Source organism: Rattus rattus, chromosome 1 (genome assembly GCF_011064425.1).
Source record: "Rattus rattus isolate New Zealand chromosome 1, Rrattus_CSIRO_v1, whole genome shotgun sequence".
NCBI classification, from domain to species: domain Eukaryota; kingdom Metazoa; phylum Chordata; class Mammalia; order Rodentia; family Muridae; genus Rattus; species Rattus rattus.
Window position 1 is genome coordinate 44318010 of NC_046154.1, and position 16683 is coordinate 44334692.

Consider the following 16683-nt stretch of genomic DNA (forward strand, 5'->3'; position numbering starts at 1 on the left):
TAATGATGTCTAAAAAACCTAGATCCCAATCCTTGAGACCTGCAATTGTTACCTTTTCTACAGAAACAGTCTACAAACATTGCTAATTAGGGGCTGATTGTAATGATGAGCTTACTTCCTAACAGGATTCCTAGTGTACTTTCCCCACAACTTTTCTAGCAGCGAAGTCAGTTTGAGCATGTGTGTTATGCTGGAGTCTAAAGTAACTGCTTTCTCTGTAGGTCTCCCAAGAGTGGTGATTCATGTCCACTTGTTTCACACAGCACATGTGCCATCTGGGATTAGTCCTCTGGTTTGTCAGCAGTCTGTGTACCTAAAGGCCTTGGAAGTGACCAGTGCTAAGGTCTATCAAAACGTCATATCTGCAATGATTGCGCTATTTCTCTTTGCTTCAGCTATGGAGTAAGATACAGTTTTTCTCAACCAGGTTAAGCAATAGCTCAGAGGCAAAGCACCACCCAACCCAGGACATTCCACATGCAGAAAACCAACAGAAATAACCCCACCAAGGAAAGAGGGGGGTAGGAATAAAGGAAGGAGGGGTAGAAGGAAGGAATCAAAAATAGTAGACTAAAAACCAATTTACAACATGCCAGGCAAGGTGGTACACAACTTTCATCCTAGCGTGTGGAAGACAGTCAGGTTGATACCTGTAATTAAGAGGCCAGCTTCATCTACAGCATGAGTTTGACACGAGCCAGGGATATATTGTGAGACTCTGTCTCAAAAATCAAAGAATAGAAAACAAACAAATCAATCAATCAAACAACAACAACAACAAGACCCAGTATATTTGTGGTGTGAGGGTCTTAGCCCTTGCACCATCCCTGGGTTAGACCTGCAAACTGCTTTGTACTTCTCTCTAAAGCTCTCCTCCATCATGTCTCTTTCCATGTCACCTCATTTTTAGTTCCTTTCTGTCCTGGAAAGAGTTTCTCCTGGTGGCTGGACGCTTTTACCAGTGTAGTTACATGGAGGATACGGCTATCTTACCTTCACTAAGAGTCTTGAACTGGAGCTGGAGAGATGGCTCCGATGAATCTGCTCTTCCAGAGGTCCTGAGGTTCAATTCCCAGCAACCATATGCTGGCTCACAACCATCTGTAATGAGATACAATGCCCTCTTCTGGTGTGTAGGCATATATGCAGGCAGAACACTGTACATAATAAATATTTCTCTAAAAAAACAATGTCTTTTTTTTTAAAAAAAAAAAAAGTCTTGACCTGGACTATGGTGATTGCACCTTTAATCTCAGCAGTTAGGCTGGCAGATCTGAATTCAAGGCCAGCCTGGTCTACAGAGCAAGTTCCAGGACAGCCAGGGCTGCACAGAGAAACCCTGTCTCAAAACACCAAGCAAGGAAGGAAGGGGAGCTGCTGCCACTGCTGCCACGTTAGGGTAGAAGCATCCTGTCTGGTTTTTCTTCTGTTCTGTATATTTTTCTAAACTAAAATAATAATCTTACAAATATTGTCCCCCTTCCCGGTCTTCCCTTCAGAATCCCCCATCCCACCCCCCTTCCCCTTTGCCTCTAGGAGGGTGGCTCCCCCACCCACTCACCCACTCCCACCTCATCCCTCTAGTATCCCTCTATGCTGGGGCAACAATTCTTCAAAGGACCTTGAAACAACCCAGATGTCCCTCAACAGAGAATGGAGACAAACAATGTGGTACATTTATAAACTGGAGTACTAATCAGCTATTAACAAACAATGATTTCATAAATTTTGCAGGCAAATGGATGGAACTATAAAATCCTGAGTGAGGTAATCCAGATCCAAAAGGACACACATGGCATGCACTCACTGATATATGGAACATCCTATCTTAATGAGTGGGCCCTACAGGGCATCACATGGATCTGTATAGGAGGGAGACAGAAAGACAGATGATATATGTGAGCTAAGAAAGAACCTGTGAACCAAGGAGACAGAGCCTGCAGTGATACAACCACAAGGCATGGAATGCCGAAAGCCACAAGAAACGAAGGATTTCTCTTTTGGAGTTTCCAGAGGAAGTGAGGCCCTGGCAACACTTTCTCTTCAGCCCAGAAAACTTTGGACTCTGGGCCTTGGAACTGTAAGAATTGCATGTCTGGTATCACCTCGTTTATGATTATTTGTTCCAATAACAAATAGAAACTGATAAGGAGTCTCCTGTTTATCCTGAACTCTAACTCATTGTTGTGGGCTGCTGTCACCTTCCCCCTAGTCACAGGTTGGCCTGCCTCCTGATGAGGGTAGGGATGGGGACACCTGCACCTCTCAGGGACCTGACTTTCCTCAGTAAACCTTCCCTCCTCTCTGTCCACCACTTCCCAGTGTTTCTCTGTCTCTCACACTGCATCTCTCCCTTGCTTCCTGCTTTCCCTTCCTGTCCCCTCATCTGCCTCCTTCCTTCTGCCCTCCCTCCTCTCTATTGTCTGTATATATGGCTTTCCAGTCATATTATCTCTCTTCCTGTCACTGCTTCCTATTTTTCCATATCTCAGTGCTGACCCCATGTTCCTTCAGTTTTCAATCCCTGCTCTATCTCATCCCCTGTATTAGCTTTCTTTCCTTATCTTCCAGCTTCATCCTGATGAGTTTCTCTGAGTAGCTTCTTGTCTATTTGCATCTTTCAAGTTTGTTCCCCCCCACACACCTTCCCTCCCTCCCTTTCCTACGTTCTCATTTCTTAGGCCTCCTACTCTCAAGGATGTCTGGGAGACCTTAGTGCATTTGCAAAGGCCTCTATGATTATACCTGCAATCCGCACCCTTACTTCAGAGCAGGACTCATCTGGTTGGTCATGCTTCCATCTGACCTTGTAGGAGGAATGGCAAGGGAAGCAGAAACAAAAGGTGCTTTCTCGGAGCCACATTGTTCTCCAGGCTTTACCTACAGGGCCCCAGATAGCTGCTTCTTAATAGTCTAGCAGTGCTGTCAGCCTCACCAAAGGGAAATGGCTTGTCTTTGGCATAGCCCTCTGCAGAATTAATCCTCCCGCTTAATGATGATCAACTATAGCTGGCAGGGATAGCAGTGTGAGCAGAGGAAGGCATTTAAGTGAAGGTTTGTAGATAGAAGGCAGGTAGGTGTTAAGCTTTCTGATTTGGAGGCAATGTGACACCAGGAGAGACTGTCATGAAGCTTGATACTCTCAGGATAGTGTCTGCACTTGATAGCCAAAAGGCCAAGAAGCCATTCAGGACAGTGTCTGATGTATGGTCACATTTAACAAACATATAAATGAGAGAGCGTGAGGGAATGACCTTGAGTCTTCCTTTGATGCCAATACCTGATGTGTCTCATGGGGAAAAATGTCATGTGACGTTTCATCAGCAAAATGGGGGTAGATAGTGGAGCTGCATGTGAGACACACCGAGGGGAAGAGGAAATGAGATGGGGGGAGACCTTAACACACAGCAGGGTAGGACAGGACAGGACAGGGTTGGCCATGTGATGATGTTAGTGAAGTTGAAGAGAGTGAAGGGAAGGCAGCAGAGCTGTGGGACAGGCAGTAAGGGAAGGACCAGGACAGCGGAAAAGGTTCCAGGGAGGAGGTGGGAGGTTTGTAAGACTTGAGCTCTGAGAGCTAGAAACTGCCGTGTACCAGTATGTGTATACATGGAGGGGTGCATCGCTGTGGCTCACTTATGACCGCTGACTTTATAAGTCTTGCTTTTGACGAGGAGCCTCATCCTCAGATTGACCAGCTCCTCAGTTCCTCCAACTGCATTGCCAATGCCCACAGTTTTGTTGAAGTCCCTCATGACCACGTTGTTTGATGCTGCAATTGCTTCCTGCCTTGTACTGCCTTATCCCCTGCTCTTTGTCTCAGTGCTTAGCGCCTTCCTGCCCCTGTGGCTAGAATGTAAGCTCCACAAACATGGGGGTGCTTGTTAGCTTTCACTAAGTATTGTCATCTCCCCTGGAACTAGAGTTGCAGATGGATATAAGCCATCATGTAGGTACTAGGATTCTAACTGGGATCCTCTAGAAGAGTAGCCAGCACTCTTAACCACTAAATTGTCTCTACAGCCCTCAGAACAGGTTTATATTTCCTAACTTTTCAATTAAAGCCTTCGTGCATCCGGCCCCTGCTGCATCCCAGCCTTACCTTCCACTCTGAACTTCCGTTAGGTGGCCTTTCAACCTTCTCTATTGTCTTTCCTGTCATACCATAATCCCTGGCCATGCCCATGCCTCTGCTAACTTGTGTCTCCACCACTCCCCACTTTTTGGCAGTACAAAAGATTGAACGCTGGCCCTCGCTACATGCTAGGCAAGTGGTCCACCATTGGGCTGCCTTCTCAACCTCCTTCCCCCTTTTAATGTTGTCTTTTTGTCCTTCAAACCTTAGCTTCCTTTCCTGAAGTCTTTCACAGTTTCTCCATTTGGAAGTCAGCCTCCCTCTACATGGTGAGAGAATTTTGTGCTTGGATTTATGGTCTCCCTCTAGAGAAAAAACAGTGTACACATGCAGAGATCCTGGGGCTAGATGCCACCTCCATCACTTTCAAAGAATAAGAGTCTGGGTTAGTAACATAAACCCTGACTACTACTTTATTATCCATGAAAAACATACAGAATCATGCTTTGGTCTTGCTAGGTTGTGGGGAGTACTGGTGACAATTAACTGCATTGCACAGAACACATTCTAAAAAACAGTAGCCACTTTTGTCAAGGTGGCTGTGTAACTAACCATCTGCTTGGTAATTAGTTAACTGAGGTACATTGTTTCCTCCTCTAGCCTTGAAAGTGGATTTCTCTAATTCATCTTCATCTATCCCAATCCCTGATATGTATCTCAGCAGTTACCCATGAGAAGACACCTAAAAATGTTTGAATCAATGCACAGATGGATAGATGGGTGGATGGATGGGTGGGTGGGTGGATGGTTGGATGGAAATCACAGAATCTATTTAAGCGCCAAGCACCTGTTAAAGAGCCCCAGAAATAGGAGGCTGGGGCTACTCTGTGTCAGGATAGTAGTGGGTAGAAGTCACTGGATGAGTCCAAATTTCCAAGCACCCCACCTGGCTGAATCCATCCTCCATCCACAGCGCTTTAGGGTTCAAGCCCCACCTGCCCTTTTGGCCAACCACTCTCTGCCATCTTTGAAAAATAGGCAAATGAATTGAACTTGAGGATCAAAAGAATTTCAACATATAGATTATCCTGAGATTTCTGTGAGTAATGAATGGTTGAGAGCTTTCACTCCAGTTTTTCCTCTCTTAATATCAAAATATATTGAAAATGGTCCAGCCAAGAAAACTATTGCTTCTCTTTACCCGGATCTTAAATCTTTCTTCCTGGACAGCTTGTTTTAATTGAAAATATTCCATCAATCTCTACTGTCCTTCACCTTTGTTCTGTTCCTTCCCTCAGGCAGGGCCAGTGTAGGAAATAATCTGGAGTGAATAAAGATTCGCAGCTAGAGAGGAGAAGGGCAAGAAAACTATTGCAGACAAGACCAAACTACCTTTTAAAACCGCCATTTTATCAGAACCCACCCAAAGTGATCACCAAAAGTACTGCGTGGAACAGCCCAAATCCTTTGTAGACAAGGTTGTTGGTGAGCAAGATTGGGTCTGGCTCAATATAGAAAATAAGGAGGAGATTAGGTTTCTTTCTCCCCCATCCATTCATTCATCTATCAGTCCATTCATTCATCTATCCATCCATCCATCCATCCATCCTTCCATTCATCCATCTATCCATTCATTCATTTGCCATTCAACTGGCCCTGTGCTACTCACCAATTACATATAGTCACACAGTGCAGCCCAGCAACCTTGTGAGGTAGCCATTTCACAGACAGGGATGGCTGAGGGATAGGAAGTAGCTTGTGCAAGGTTACTCGGTGTCTAGTTCTCTATCTGTGTTAGACACTCTTCCCCTAAGACTTGTGGCCTAAAACAAGGGTATCCTTTCTTGTTCTCTGTCAGATATTTGGGTGAATCTCAGTGGGAGGGTCTTTTGTGCAGTCTGATTCAGTTGTAGGAAAACAGTGGCTGGTACTGGAATGTCAGAGAGATATAGAATTGAAGGCTGACCAAGAGCCTTTTCTAGGTTTCTTTGCATAGTCCCAGGACACTGGGATGGTCATTCTGTTTATCTGTAAGCTTGGGATCCTAGCTCAAGTATTCCCTGAGTCAAGAAGCAGTTACTTTGCTGTATCTGACCTTGCCACACAAATCTCACAATGTCACTTCTTCCCACCTGTGTTATTATTTTGGTTAGAAGCCATTTAAAAGTCAGTAAAAATTCAAGGAGAAAGAACATAAGACTATGCCTTTCAATGGAAGGAGCATCAAGGTCATATTAGAATAGCATGTGAGACCAGAGATAATGTTGCAGACATCTTTGGAAATTAAAATCTGCTATCCATAGCATGTGGCAGAACCAGAATTTGGGCTAGACACATCTGCTTCCAAAAATGTCTGCTGAAACTAACCAGCTCAGTCCACAGGGACCTCTCATTTCTCCCTTACCCTGCAGCTATTCCTTTCAACACACATATCCATGGTTTGGTCTCTCCAAGGCAACTAAAGACTGTCTGGGTTCAAGCAGTCAGCCTGTCTCTGCAGGCCCTGGCCATGAGACAGCCTCTGGGGGCTGCTCAGCAGACAAGCCACGCTCAGTGCCAGCTTGTGGACTTTTCAGAGAAGGGGACAGAGAAGGTCAGACACAGCGAGAGAAAGAAAGCAGGTGGCAGCCCCAGAAGCACAGCAAGCCTGCACTACATCTCACTGTCACAAACAACGGACCTGGTGTACTTCCTCCTCCCACCCCATTCTGACCTGGGATGACTCAGGCTTTGACAGAAAAGGTGCCTTCAAGTTGAGAAACAGCCCAAGGCAGTGGAAACTCATAGTCTAGAATCAGACTTGCCTGGATTTGATTCCTGATTCTACCCTTATCAGCTGTGTGTCATTGAATAAGTTCCTTCACTAGCAGACCCCAAGAAAGATGAAGAAAATACTTGTTCATATGCATGTGTGAATGGAAATGCATTTCTATGCTCTTGCTACTGCCTTCTGAAAGGCATCTTCAGCTGCCCAGTCTTTATAGTCCAGCTAGAAGCAGGCCTTCTCCAGAGAGTCTCTTGGACTAGTCTCTGGCTGCTATTTCTCTGCATATTCCCCTGTATCAGCTCTATGTGTTCCTGGGTCAGGGCTGTGAATAGTGCTCCAATAGAGCTAGGTTCCAGATGATTAATTAGGTAAGAGAAAGATGGATGCAACCGTGAAATGGTGCAAGTCCCAGAGAGGCAAGGCCTAGGTTTAAACCCCAGTTCTATTATTTATAAGGTATCCAGCCTTGGGCGAAATCACTTATTGTATCTGAGCAATGGGAACAATAATAGACATTTCTTGCTAGATTGTTATGAGATTGCTTAGCATAAACTAAACACTGCTTAGTTATTGGTTGTCATTACTCATTTGTGTGGTGGTGGTGGTGGTGTGTGTGTGTGTGTGTGTGTGTGTGTGTGTGTGTGTGTGAGTGAGTGTGTGTGTGTGTGTGCGCGTGTGTGTGCACATGTGCCTGTACGTGTGCTTTTCATGCTACTGCCAGGCAAGCACATAGGTTATTTGGATGAATCAAGTAGAGATGGTCTCTGTCTCATAGATTGTATAGGCCAGAGGGGCTATTGAAAAGAAAGACTGGTTGGAATGCAATATTGCTGAGTAATCTGACTGGCAAAGATGCTGTGGGAAACCTAGTAGGGACCCTACCCCAGCAAAGGCACCAAGGAGAATATAACCATTGAAGTGATAACTGAACCAAGGTCTGAAGGCTGAGAAGGAGCTGGTTTTGTTAGGAATTCATGGCATGTGGTCTAGTGGGATGTATGATGAACCAAGACCTACTGGCTATAGGATTAGAAGGGGGAAGTGCAAAAGGAGGTAGGAGGTGGCAAGAGGTGGGCTAAGAACATAACCAAGGGCCAAGCTATGAACAGATTTGCAAATTGTGTCAGAAATCTGTAAGATGAAGGCAATTGAAAGATACTGAAGAATTTCAGTCACTGAGTGATACCATCAGATCTGGAATAGATAATATAGCTTCTGACTTCAACATTGAAAACATCCTAGAGGGGGCTATTCTGGGACAGGAGGACAGGAGGATGATGATGGTCCAGGATACAGATGAGGCTGACCTATTCTGGGGGAAAGAGGTGAATATAATCATAGGATGAGAAGTTTTGTTAGGAAGGGTGACAGTTGGATGTTTGGAGCTGATGGAGGCTAGTGGAGGAACCACTGTGAGTAAACAATTTTCACCCTGTAAGAAATGATACACACTCTGAATGAGGTCAGTTCTAAAGCCATGAAGGTGGGGAGCAAGGACAACACTCTCAGCCCTGGGATGACAGCAGGGAAGATCCTGGAAAATCGAATAAAGAGGAACTAGCTGATTGGAGAACACATGGCTGTATGTTAGCTGAAAGAGAGTCAGGGAGGTCCTTCAGGCAAAGGGAATACCAGAGAAATCCAGAGATGTGGATGTGAGGCATAGGCACATACAAAACTCTCATATTAATTGATTCCATGGTGTTAACACCAGTTTAGAACTGGTGCTTTCTCCTTCCCTGGAGAGTTTATGACTTGATAAATAGGATATAAATCTATACCCTTGAGATTCATTATTTGTCAAATAGCAAGGTGAAATGGGATTCTATTTAGAGTCGGAGAGATTTCCTGAGATTTCTCTCAAGAGAGTTCCTGGATCCTGAAGTCCAGGCAAGCCCTGATCTAAAAACAGCAAAGGGTAGCTTGCCTGGCTTCAAGTCTTGCTCATGGGGTTTCATTCTAGACAACATGAGGCCGGACTGGAATATCCCAATGATATTTACAATCTAGGTGCACAGATTTGGGGGTAGAATTACTTTGACCCCAATGCTCACTCCCATCCTCCACTTCTGTACACTTTAATTTCTTGGTCTGTGAAACAAGAATCATAATTATTGCTGAAGGTTGATGAAGACCAATAAGACAAGACACAGCAAAACCCTAGAGTGGGGACTTATGGCATCATCTTTATCACTGTTTTATTTTTTACAAGTAGGCCTCTTTTCACCCTGCTTCAGTCTCTTTTCAAAGCTGCTTCTTAACACACACCTGCAGATATGAAACTGGGACGGAACGTAGCAAGAACATTTCTAGATTATTACAGGCTGAACTCCCTTGTTGAGAAGATGACAATCCCCATGCCAAGACTTCGGTAAGTGGTAGAGACAAGCAAATGGGCTTGGGTCCTGCTTCACTAGGACTAACTTTCTGATGACCTCTAACTTCCTACCTGTGCTACAGGAAGGGCAACCCCAGCTCTGCCATTGTATGGATTCAAACCAGTGTGAGTCTGGAAGGTTTCCTAAGCATAGGGCATTCATGAAACTTCATCTCCTCCAACTTCTGGGATATCATCCCAGATTGCCAACCAGTTTACCATGGTCCAGGGCAAGTCAGTCCCCTGACTCCCTGGGTTGGTCAGGCTGAATGATGCCTCAGGGTCCACTTTCTATAGGCAGTAAACTTTATCTTTGAGCTCCAGTCCACAGAGTCTTCATAACAGTATTGTCAGGTGATACCCTATCTCAGTGGTGGGCCACCTCATTTCTGATCCACCCTAGGAATGTCCAGTGATGGGGTGTTGCTGGGAAGCCAAGATCAGCTACTGGTCTAAGTTAGCCTGGCTGTTTACATATTCCATCCCACATAACTCATCCTCAAGGGTTCCAAATGAACTCCACTTCTTGAGTCCCCTAATCTGTAAATAATGTACTGTTATACATACTTTTTAGGTCATTGTGAGATGTAAATTCAAACACTAGTGCTAGGTGTACAAGAATCCCCACAGTCTATGATAGCTCCTTCCCTCAACACTCAAAGGTTTAGGTTACAGAGGACACATCTTTAAGAAGTTCCATCTCACTCCTCTGATGGACCCACTTATAGATCCAAGGAGGAGAGAAGACTAGGATGGGAGCATCCATCTTGTCTGAGGGATGAACAGCCACTGGAAGTGCTGGGAGTTCCCATGTGTTCTGGTAAAGCAGTCAATGAGCATCTTGGCAATGACATCCAGTGGCATCTGGAATGTGGTAGCAGTACCTTACCTCTGGGCCTCATCTCCTGTTCCCCTCATAGCCCAACCTCCTGGAATGATGTGGCAATGTCCAACTCTCTACTCCTGCCAGACCGTTCTTTTCATTGATGTTAACTATGCACTTTGATACCTCAGGAGTTTAGCACCATGAACCTTCTTCCATCCCCCACTACTACTACTAATAAAATGTAAATCACCGTTACTTAGTGTATGAAGCACTTTGTGTACATGATCTTATTTAGTTCATGTATGTCTTGTCTTGCACTTTAAGAAAAGGAGACCCAGAAAGGAACAGAAGATTTCCTGATGTCGCGATGTCGATAGCACAGAGAGTGTTTCATTTTCCAAAGCCACCTGAACTCTACTGCGATAGAGCTCCATCAGTGGACTGTCTCCGTCTCTCAGGAATATGATGGGGTTTTAGGCCTTTTTATACCTGCCTATTAAACAGAAATAATAGCAACGACTTAATGTGGTTCTGAAGATTAGATACAAGTTTGGGATAGTTCCTAGCATACAGTAGATACCCCCAAATGTTTTCATAATTTTTGATTTCTGCCAGTTTCTGATAGCCATGTTCTTTGACTCGCTGGTTGGGCTGGCCTAGACTCCATAATTCAATCTTCACAGCCATATGCTCCAATGACACCCAGTCTTAGATTGGGAACAGATCATCTGGAGACTTTATATTTACCATAATACCTTTATGTAAGCATTAAAAACCCCTACAGGAGGGTTATCTCTGTTTCTTCTCTATCTCTGTGCAGTACCAGCCTGCCTTGCACAGACTTTATGGGGGTATATATACACCCATATATTCTTCCATTCATAGACTTGTGGAAGACAGCATGCTGCACCCGGCTCGGGGAGTGGGGGTGGGGGGTGTCTGGGATGAATTGGTGATTAAGGTATGACCCTGCCTTTGAGGAGCTCACCTCCAGAGGAAAGTTCTCAGTTCACTCTTTAGAAGTCACTCTTGATTGGCTAAAGTTCTTAAACATTTAAAGCTTTGTAAAACTCAAAAGAATTCTTAGAATCTCATTTACAAGTTAATTTAGGGATTATCTCTTTGGGGTCCTCTGTCAGCCTGCATAAAAATTATCTTCATCCTTCACCATTTTTTTTTCTTTGTAAATGTCATGATCACAGATTCAGTGAAGTAATGCAATTTGGAAGGGACATCCAGGAGCATGGCAGGCAAGGACATTGAGACCCAGGGAGCAGAAGGGTCAGAGGCAGAAATTGAGCCCAGGGCCTGACCCCTCTGTGGGGTATTCAGCCTCAGTCAAGAGAGGTCTGTCCAGATTGAGAGGGAGCTTAACTGAGAATGATGGAGGGCAGGTTTCCTCCTAAGAGCTTCTGCACCCCAACACTGAGCTTTGAGGTCCTTTTCAGCAAAGACTTATTTCCTCACTAGGCCACAGGAAGACTTAAGGCAAATGTATCCACTCTTAAGATAGGAAAAGCAAATCCCCATATCCCTGCTTCTGGGCCTGGTTGAGCCTCTGTGAGTCCCACCCAACTCCAAATTGGTAAGTAGTCCTTTCAGAATGAATTCATTCCCCAGATTGCTGACTCCTAGCTCTCCTTTGGGATTTGAATGCTTCCCCCTTTTGTATTCTTTTCAACCAAGCATCAAAGAGCTTAAGTGAAAGAGCAATTCTGATTGTAAAGGAAAATTACATGTTTTGACTCAAAATTAATCTTTGTTTTCTCCCATCTCCATGCATAATTGCCATATGTCAGTTTCTACCCATAAGCTGGTGGAAGCCTGTCACATTCTGGGGTGCTGGGCCGCCCCTCAGGAAGGAGTCCTGGGGAAAGGCAGCAATGTGGGCCTGGGAGCTCAGGCTTAGCGTTGATAGTAAAGCAGAGACCCTAGATTTACTTTTAACCACAGCGTCATGTCCCTTAGAGCTAGAACTAAAGGTGATAAAATCAAACAGGGAAAAAGGTTGGGTAAAGACTACGTCTGTGGGTGAGCAGGGCATGAGCCTGTAGATAAACTTGCCTTGACCAAGTAGACACAGGCTCTGCCACAGGCCAGGAACATTGGCTACTACAAATGCCATCATGATCTATATGTACAGGAATACATTCTGTCTTAGGCCTGTGCTGAGTACTGGAGGATCATAGATAGCACAAGCCCATCAGGAACTCCAGTTGATAACATGGGAAACAGAACAACATTTAACAGTATAAGTAGTTATCCACAACTACATGTCAGAGCAGATATGTCCTCACTCACAAAACTTCATGGCTCCCTTTGAGCTTCAGAATAATACTCCAACACCTCTTCTTGCTACACCAGACCTTAAGCAGTACTTTTAAATTTGATATTCTGCCTCCTACCATACCCTGGACCTTGAGAGTACCTACTTTTAACCACTTCTGTCCCTATGAGTCAGCCTGCATATGTTGTCCATGTTCTTGCCTCTATATCTTGTTCTTCTTTTCCTTCATACTGGAATGTTCTCCCTTCCATTTTGTAGATGCTGAAGTCGTACTAACTCATCAACATTTGATCCAGATGATGGATGCATCCTGTTTCCCTGTCCCTCTTCCTGCTTAAGACAGAGCTGTCTCCTCAGCTGGGCTCTTAGTGGCAATTCATACACACACCTCCTGTCCTCCTGTGATGTGCTATCCTGTCTGCCATCTTTGTAGCTCTGGCTTCTCCACTAGACAAGCTCATTCCTGAATCCTTAGTGCATAGCACAGAACTTGCATACCTACTGGGAGAGGAGGGCACAAAGCTTCCTCAAGCTCTTTATCCTATGGAAGAGTCCTAACCAGATAACCCAAAAAGGACTTGAGCATGAGGTCTAGGCCCATATCATCTGTACTAGAAAGTCTCCTCATAATGGCCAGCTCTAAGGAACATGTTTTCAGGCACTGTGGCTGGGGGCTAAAGATATGTCAAAGCTATGTGTCCTGTGTGTGTGTGTGTGCGCGCGCGCGCGCGTGCGTGCGTGCGTGCACACACGCGCACTGATACCTACTCCATCTTCACTTGGGTTGTCACTCATCAACCATAAACAAAGGTAGTCAGGTCAAGGTTAGAGCATACTGGCCACAAGCCACATTGTTACTCCTAATTCAGAAGCCCACTCACTCCATTTCTATTTCTGGCATTCTCTACTTCTTGTTGTGATCTTCATTTTGAGAGGTTGTTTTGCACAGGTATGGGCTCCACTAAACCTAAACACATTGAGAACAGCATCAATGTCTGTCTGTGCCTATGGCATGTCCAGAGTCTCTGGAACCACAATCAACAAATGACAGGAAGGAAGGGAAGACACCTAGGATGGTCAATCATATTCTCTCATCTAAATACACCACACTGTTGGAAGACTGGAATAGTTTATGCTCATTGTACAAGCGAAGTTCAGAGAAGTTCAGTTCCTTGCCCAAGGACACACTCCTGAATTCAACCAACTTGGGAATTCAGAGCAGTTCTTTGAAGCTTAAAATTAAGACCAGTATTCCCACTGAGAAAAAAAAGTTAATCTGGTGATTACATAAATCAATTTGTCAGTCAAAAATAAAACAAAGAAGGCATCAAATGAGGTAAAATACAGCAGTGAATAGGATAGGTTGCTACTCCCCCAGAGCTCATTCTCTCTTATATGAACAAGTCCACTGAATGACAGGAGTAAGATTATTGTGCTGGGTGCTGGGTGCTGGATGCTGGGTAGTCAATACTGGAACATAGAGAGGCAAAACAGACTTATTTCTGCTCTCCAAGCATGCCAAGAAGACAGAATTGCTGTGATTAAGCTGTACTGAGTAATAAAACTGAAATCCTGAAGTCCTTGGTGGGCATACAGGAAATGATGGAATAATGTCACAGCCCTCCTGAGTTTTTCTCTCTCTCTCTCTCTCTCTCTCTCTCTCTCCCTCCCTTCTCTTATTCAAAAAGGATTTCCCAAGTCCATGGGGTCCCAAGACAGATAGCATCATCCTGTTAGCCTTCTTCCAAGGCTATAGACCAGGTTTCCAAGCTATAGACTTTTTGTGATCCCATCCCCTTCCCATATGTAACATGTTGAATGAGTTGGAATGGAAGTGGCAAGATGCCAACCATACTGAAGCTGTAAAAGAGTTAAACTTTCTCCAGGCCCAAAAGGAAGCAGTCAATACATCCATTCATCTATCCATTGGCTACCCAGCCATCGGTCCTACAGATGGTCACTGGGATACCATGACTGCTTTAAACTGACCTGGACGTGGGTTCTGGGGACATAGAGAAGAAGGTGGCAAGGCTGCTGTACTTAGGAGGTCCCTGTCAAATGGGGGAGAAGGACATGCACACAGGTGACTTCATTACAGTGTGTGTATGCGCTGTCTTCTCTTTCTGTTATTTCCCTTTTACAGGAAAGAAAAAGCCCTTCCTTGCAAGCACCCACCCCTGCGGGGCTCAACCAGCAACTTCCCCATTGGCAAAGGGGACAAGAAGAACTCACTGAACCACAAAGACCCATCAAACCCCTTTTAAAGACATGGCGCCAGGAGGCATCGTGGGTACAGGAACATGCGTTTCTTGCTGGGGCATGAAATTAAGTGCCCTTTCCTGGTTTCCAAGGCAGGAGTTTTCAGGATAATGCACAAGCTAGTGAAAGAGAGTCAGGGAAAAAGAGAAATTTTATCATCGATTTTTCCCTTTTACCAATGGGAAATCAATTGTGAGCCTTCAACTCGGGGCCGAACAGAATGTGAGAATGGAATCAGGTCAGCACAGGTTTTATCTTCCATGGCAAACCTACACACCCCTCTCAAGAGGCCCCATGGGCAGTCCCCTGGTAGCCCCTCTTCACATTTTAAAGTCACAGAGCCATGATCCGAGTGACTTCACTTAAAACAGGTTGCAGTTGTTTCTAGTTTAAGAGTTCAGCCTCCATATTTTCTGATCCAAAGCAACAGTAACACCCATGCAAAACAATGGCAAACACACCTTTGGGAACAACGGGGCAGAATTTTTGAAATCAGAGTGGTCTGAAAAATACAGTCGTATCTATAAGCTTCTCGCTCGCTCCCTCAAGCCCCAGCATGTAACTTCAGAAAGCTGTTCTGCAAGCTATTTTTCAACTTCCTGGCTAGTTTAATTGAATTTCTAGCTCCCCAAACAAAAAGCATTGCTCATTCATTCCCAAGAACTGCTGTGGCTAAGGTCTGCAATCCCTGGTGACAAGGATCTAGGGAAGGTGAGCACTGATAATCTGCAATGAGAACAAGGTGACTACCAGGTAAGGGGGCTACAGGAGACAAAGGAGTGCACTGGAGGCAGGTGAGGTGATAAAAGACAATGACAGCAGAAGCAATTCCCAAGGGGAGGCAAGCCAAATAGTGTGCATTTTCCTGAAGCTTAAAGTGCCTTTGTGTGATGAATGGGTCCAGGGGAGTCTACTCCCTTCCTGTCTGTGGAAGCAGCAGGCTGAGTCACCATGGCAGCCTGCTAATTAAAATGACCTCCCGGAAATGAGGATTAGGAGATAGGGAGAGGGAGGGAGGCTCCAGGGAGATAGGGCCTTCTGCACAGTCTTTAAACAGTCTTTGTGTTTGAGATGGAGATTTTCAAAGTTTATTGCAAAAGTCAAGAGCAAAGCTTGTTTTCTCTTTCACATACTGGTTTTCAGAAATGGTAACAAAGAACCATATGTTAGTTCGCTATGAATGTTCCATTGTGTACATAGCAACCTTCCTGGGTTTTTATTGCCCAAATAAAGTGGTTTGTGCAGCTCTTCTGTTCCCCAGAGTGTTCTTGGCACCCTTTTCTCTTGGTTTCCTACTCCTTGGAGGACAACTGGCTAACCCCAAATTAGAATTAACCTTTTGAGGTCAGGGGCTCTGTGAAGATGCAGAAGAATGGCGAGACGTGAGGGCTCTGCAGTTCCTGTGTCAGAATGGTGAGGAGCTTAAGAGTTCACCTGGCTCAACCGCGAGGCAGCTTTGGAAATGACAGCATCGTTTTAGATAACGTGGACAGAGGTGGGTTGCACAAAATGAGGTTGCAGCTTAGATCTGCTTTCTTCCACATCCATCTGCTGTAGCTGTGCATAGGCACTGTGTTTTTTTAAAAGCCTGTGGACGGATTAGAACCCGGGTTGAAACTTGGAGACAGGCAATTCAGGTTCTGATTCTGAATTCAAACCCCATTTTATGTTTTAACATCTATATAATACAGAACAGTCATTTGTACCTCTGTGAAGTCCAGGTCTCTGACTTGTAAGATGGGAATAGTAATACCTTCTCACTCAAACAGTTAGGACAATTCGATGAACTTAGATGTGGGAAACGTCTGTTTCCATTAAATAACAGCTATGGTCACTTGAAAGATGACCAATATGGAGGGGTGTGTGGGAATCACCTGTCATTAGAGGCAAACAAGGGGAGTAGAGATGTTTTCTTTTTGAGATAAAAAAGTGGAAGGATGTAAATATAATAATAATAACAATAACAACAACAACACTAATAATAATAGTAGTAGTAGTAGTAGTAGTAGAAAATACACATTTGCAAAGGAAAAAGTATAGGGTAGAGATGGGAAAACAATGTTTAAGGGACATCATGGGACAAAAGAAGTAA

The 16683-nt window shown here is 44.6% G+C and overlaps 1 protein-coding gene across 1 annotated transcript in view; it reads left to right on the top strand.

Annotated features, from left to right (window-relative positions):
* The window catches only part of Agbl4 (ATP/GTP binding protein like 4), a 1249712-nt gene extending 1233873 nt beyond the window's left edge, over positions 1-15839 (top strand). The window contains exons 12-13 of the mRNA XM_032900331.1: positions 9117-9213; positions 14476-15839. Of these exons, the coding sequence (XP_032756222.1) occupies positions 9117-9213; positions 14476-14596 (218 nt within the window). The 3' untranslated portion in view covers positions 14597-15839. The remainder of the gene's footprint in view (positions 1-9116; positions 9214-14475) is intronic.
* The last annotated feature ends 844 nt before the right edge of the window (positions 15840-16683 follow it).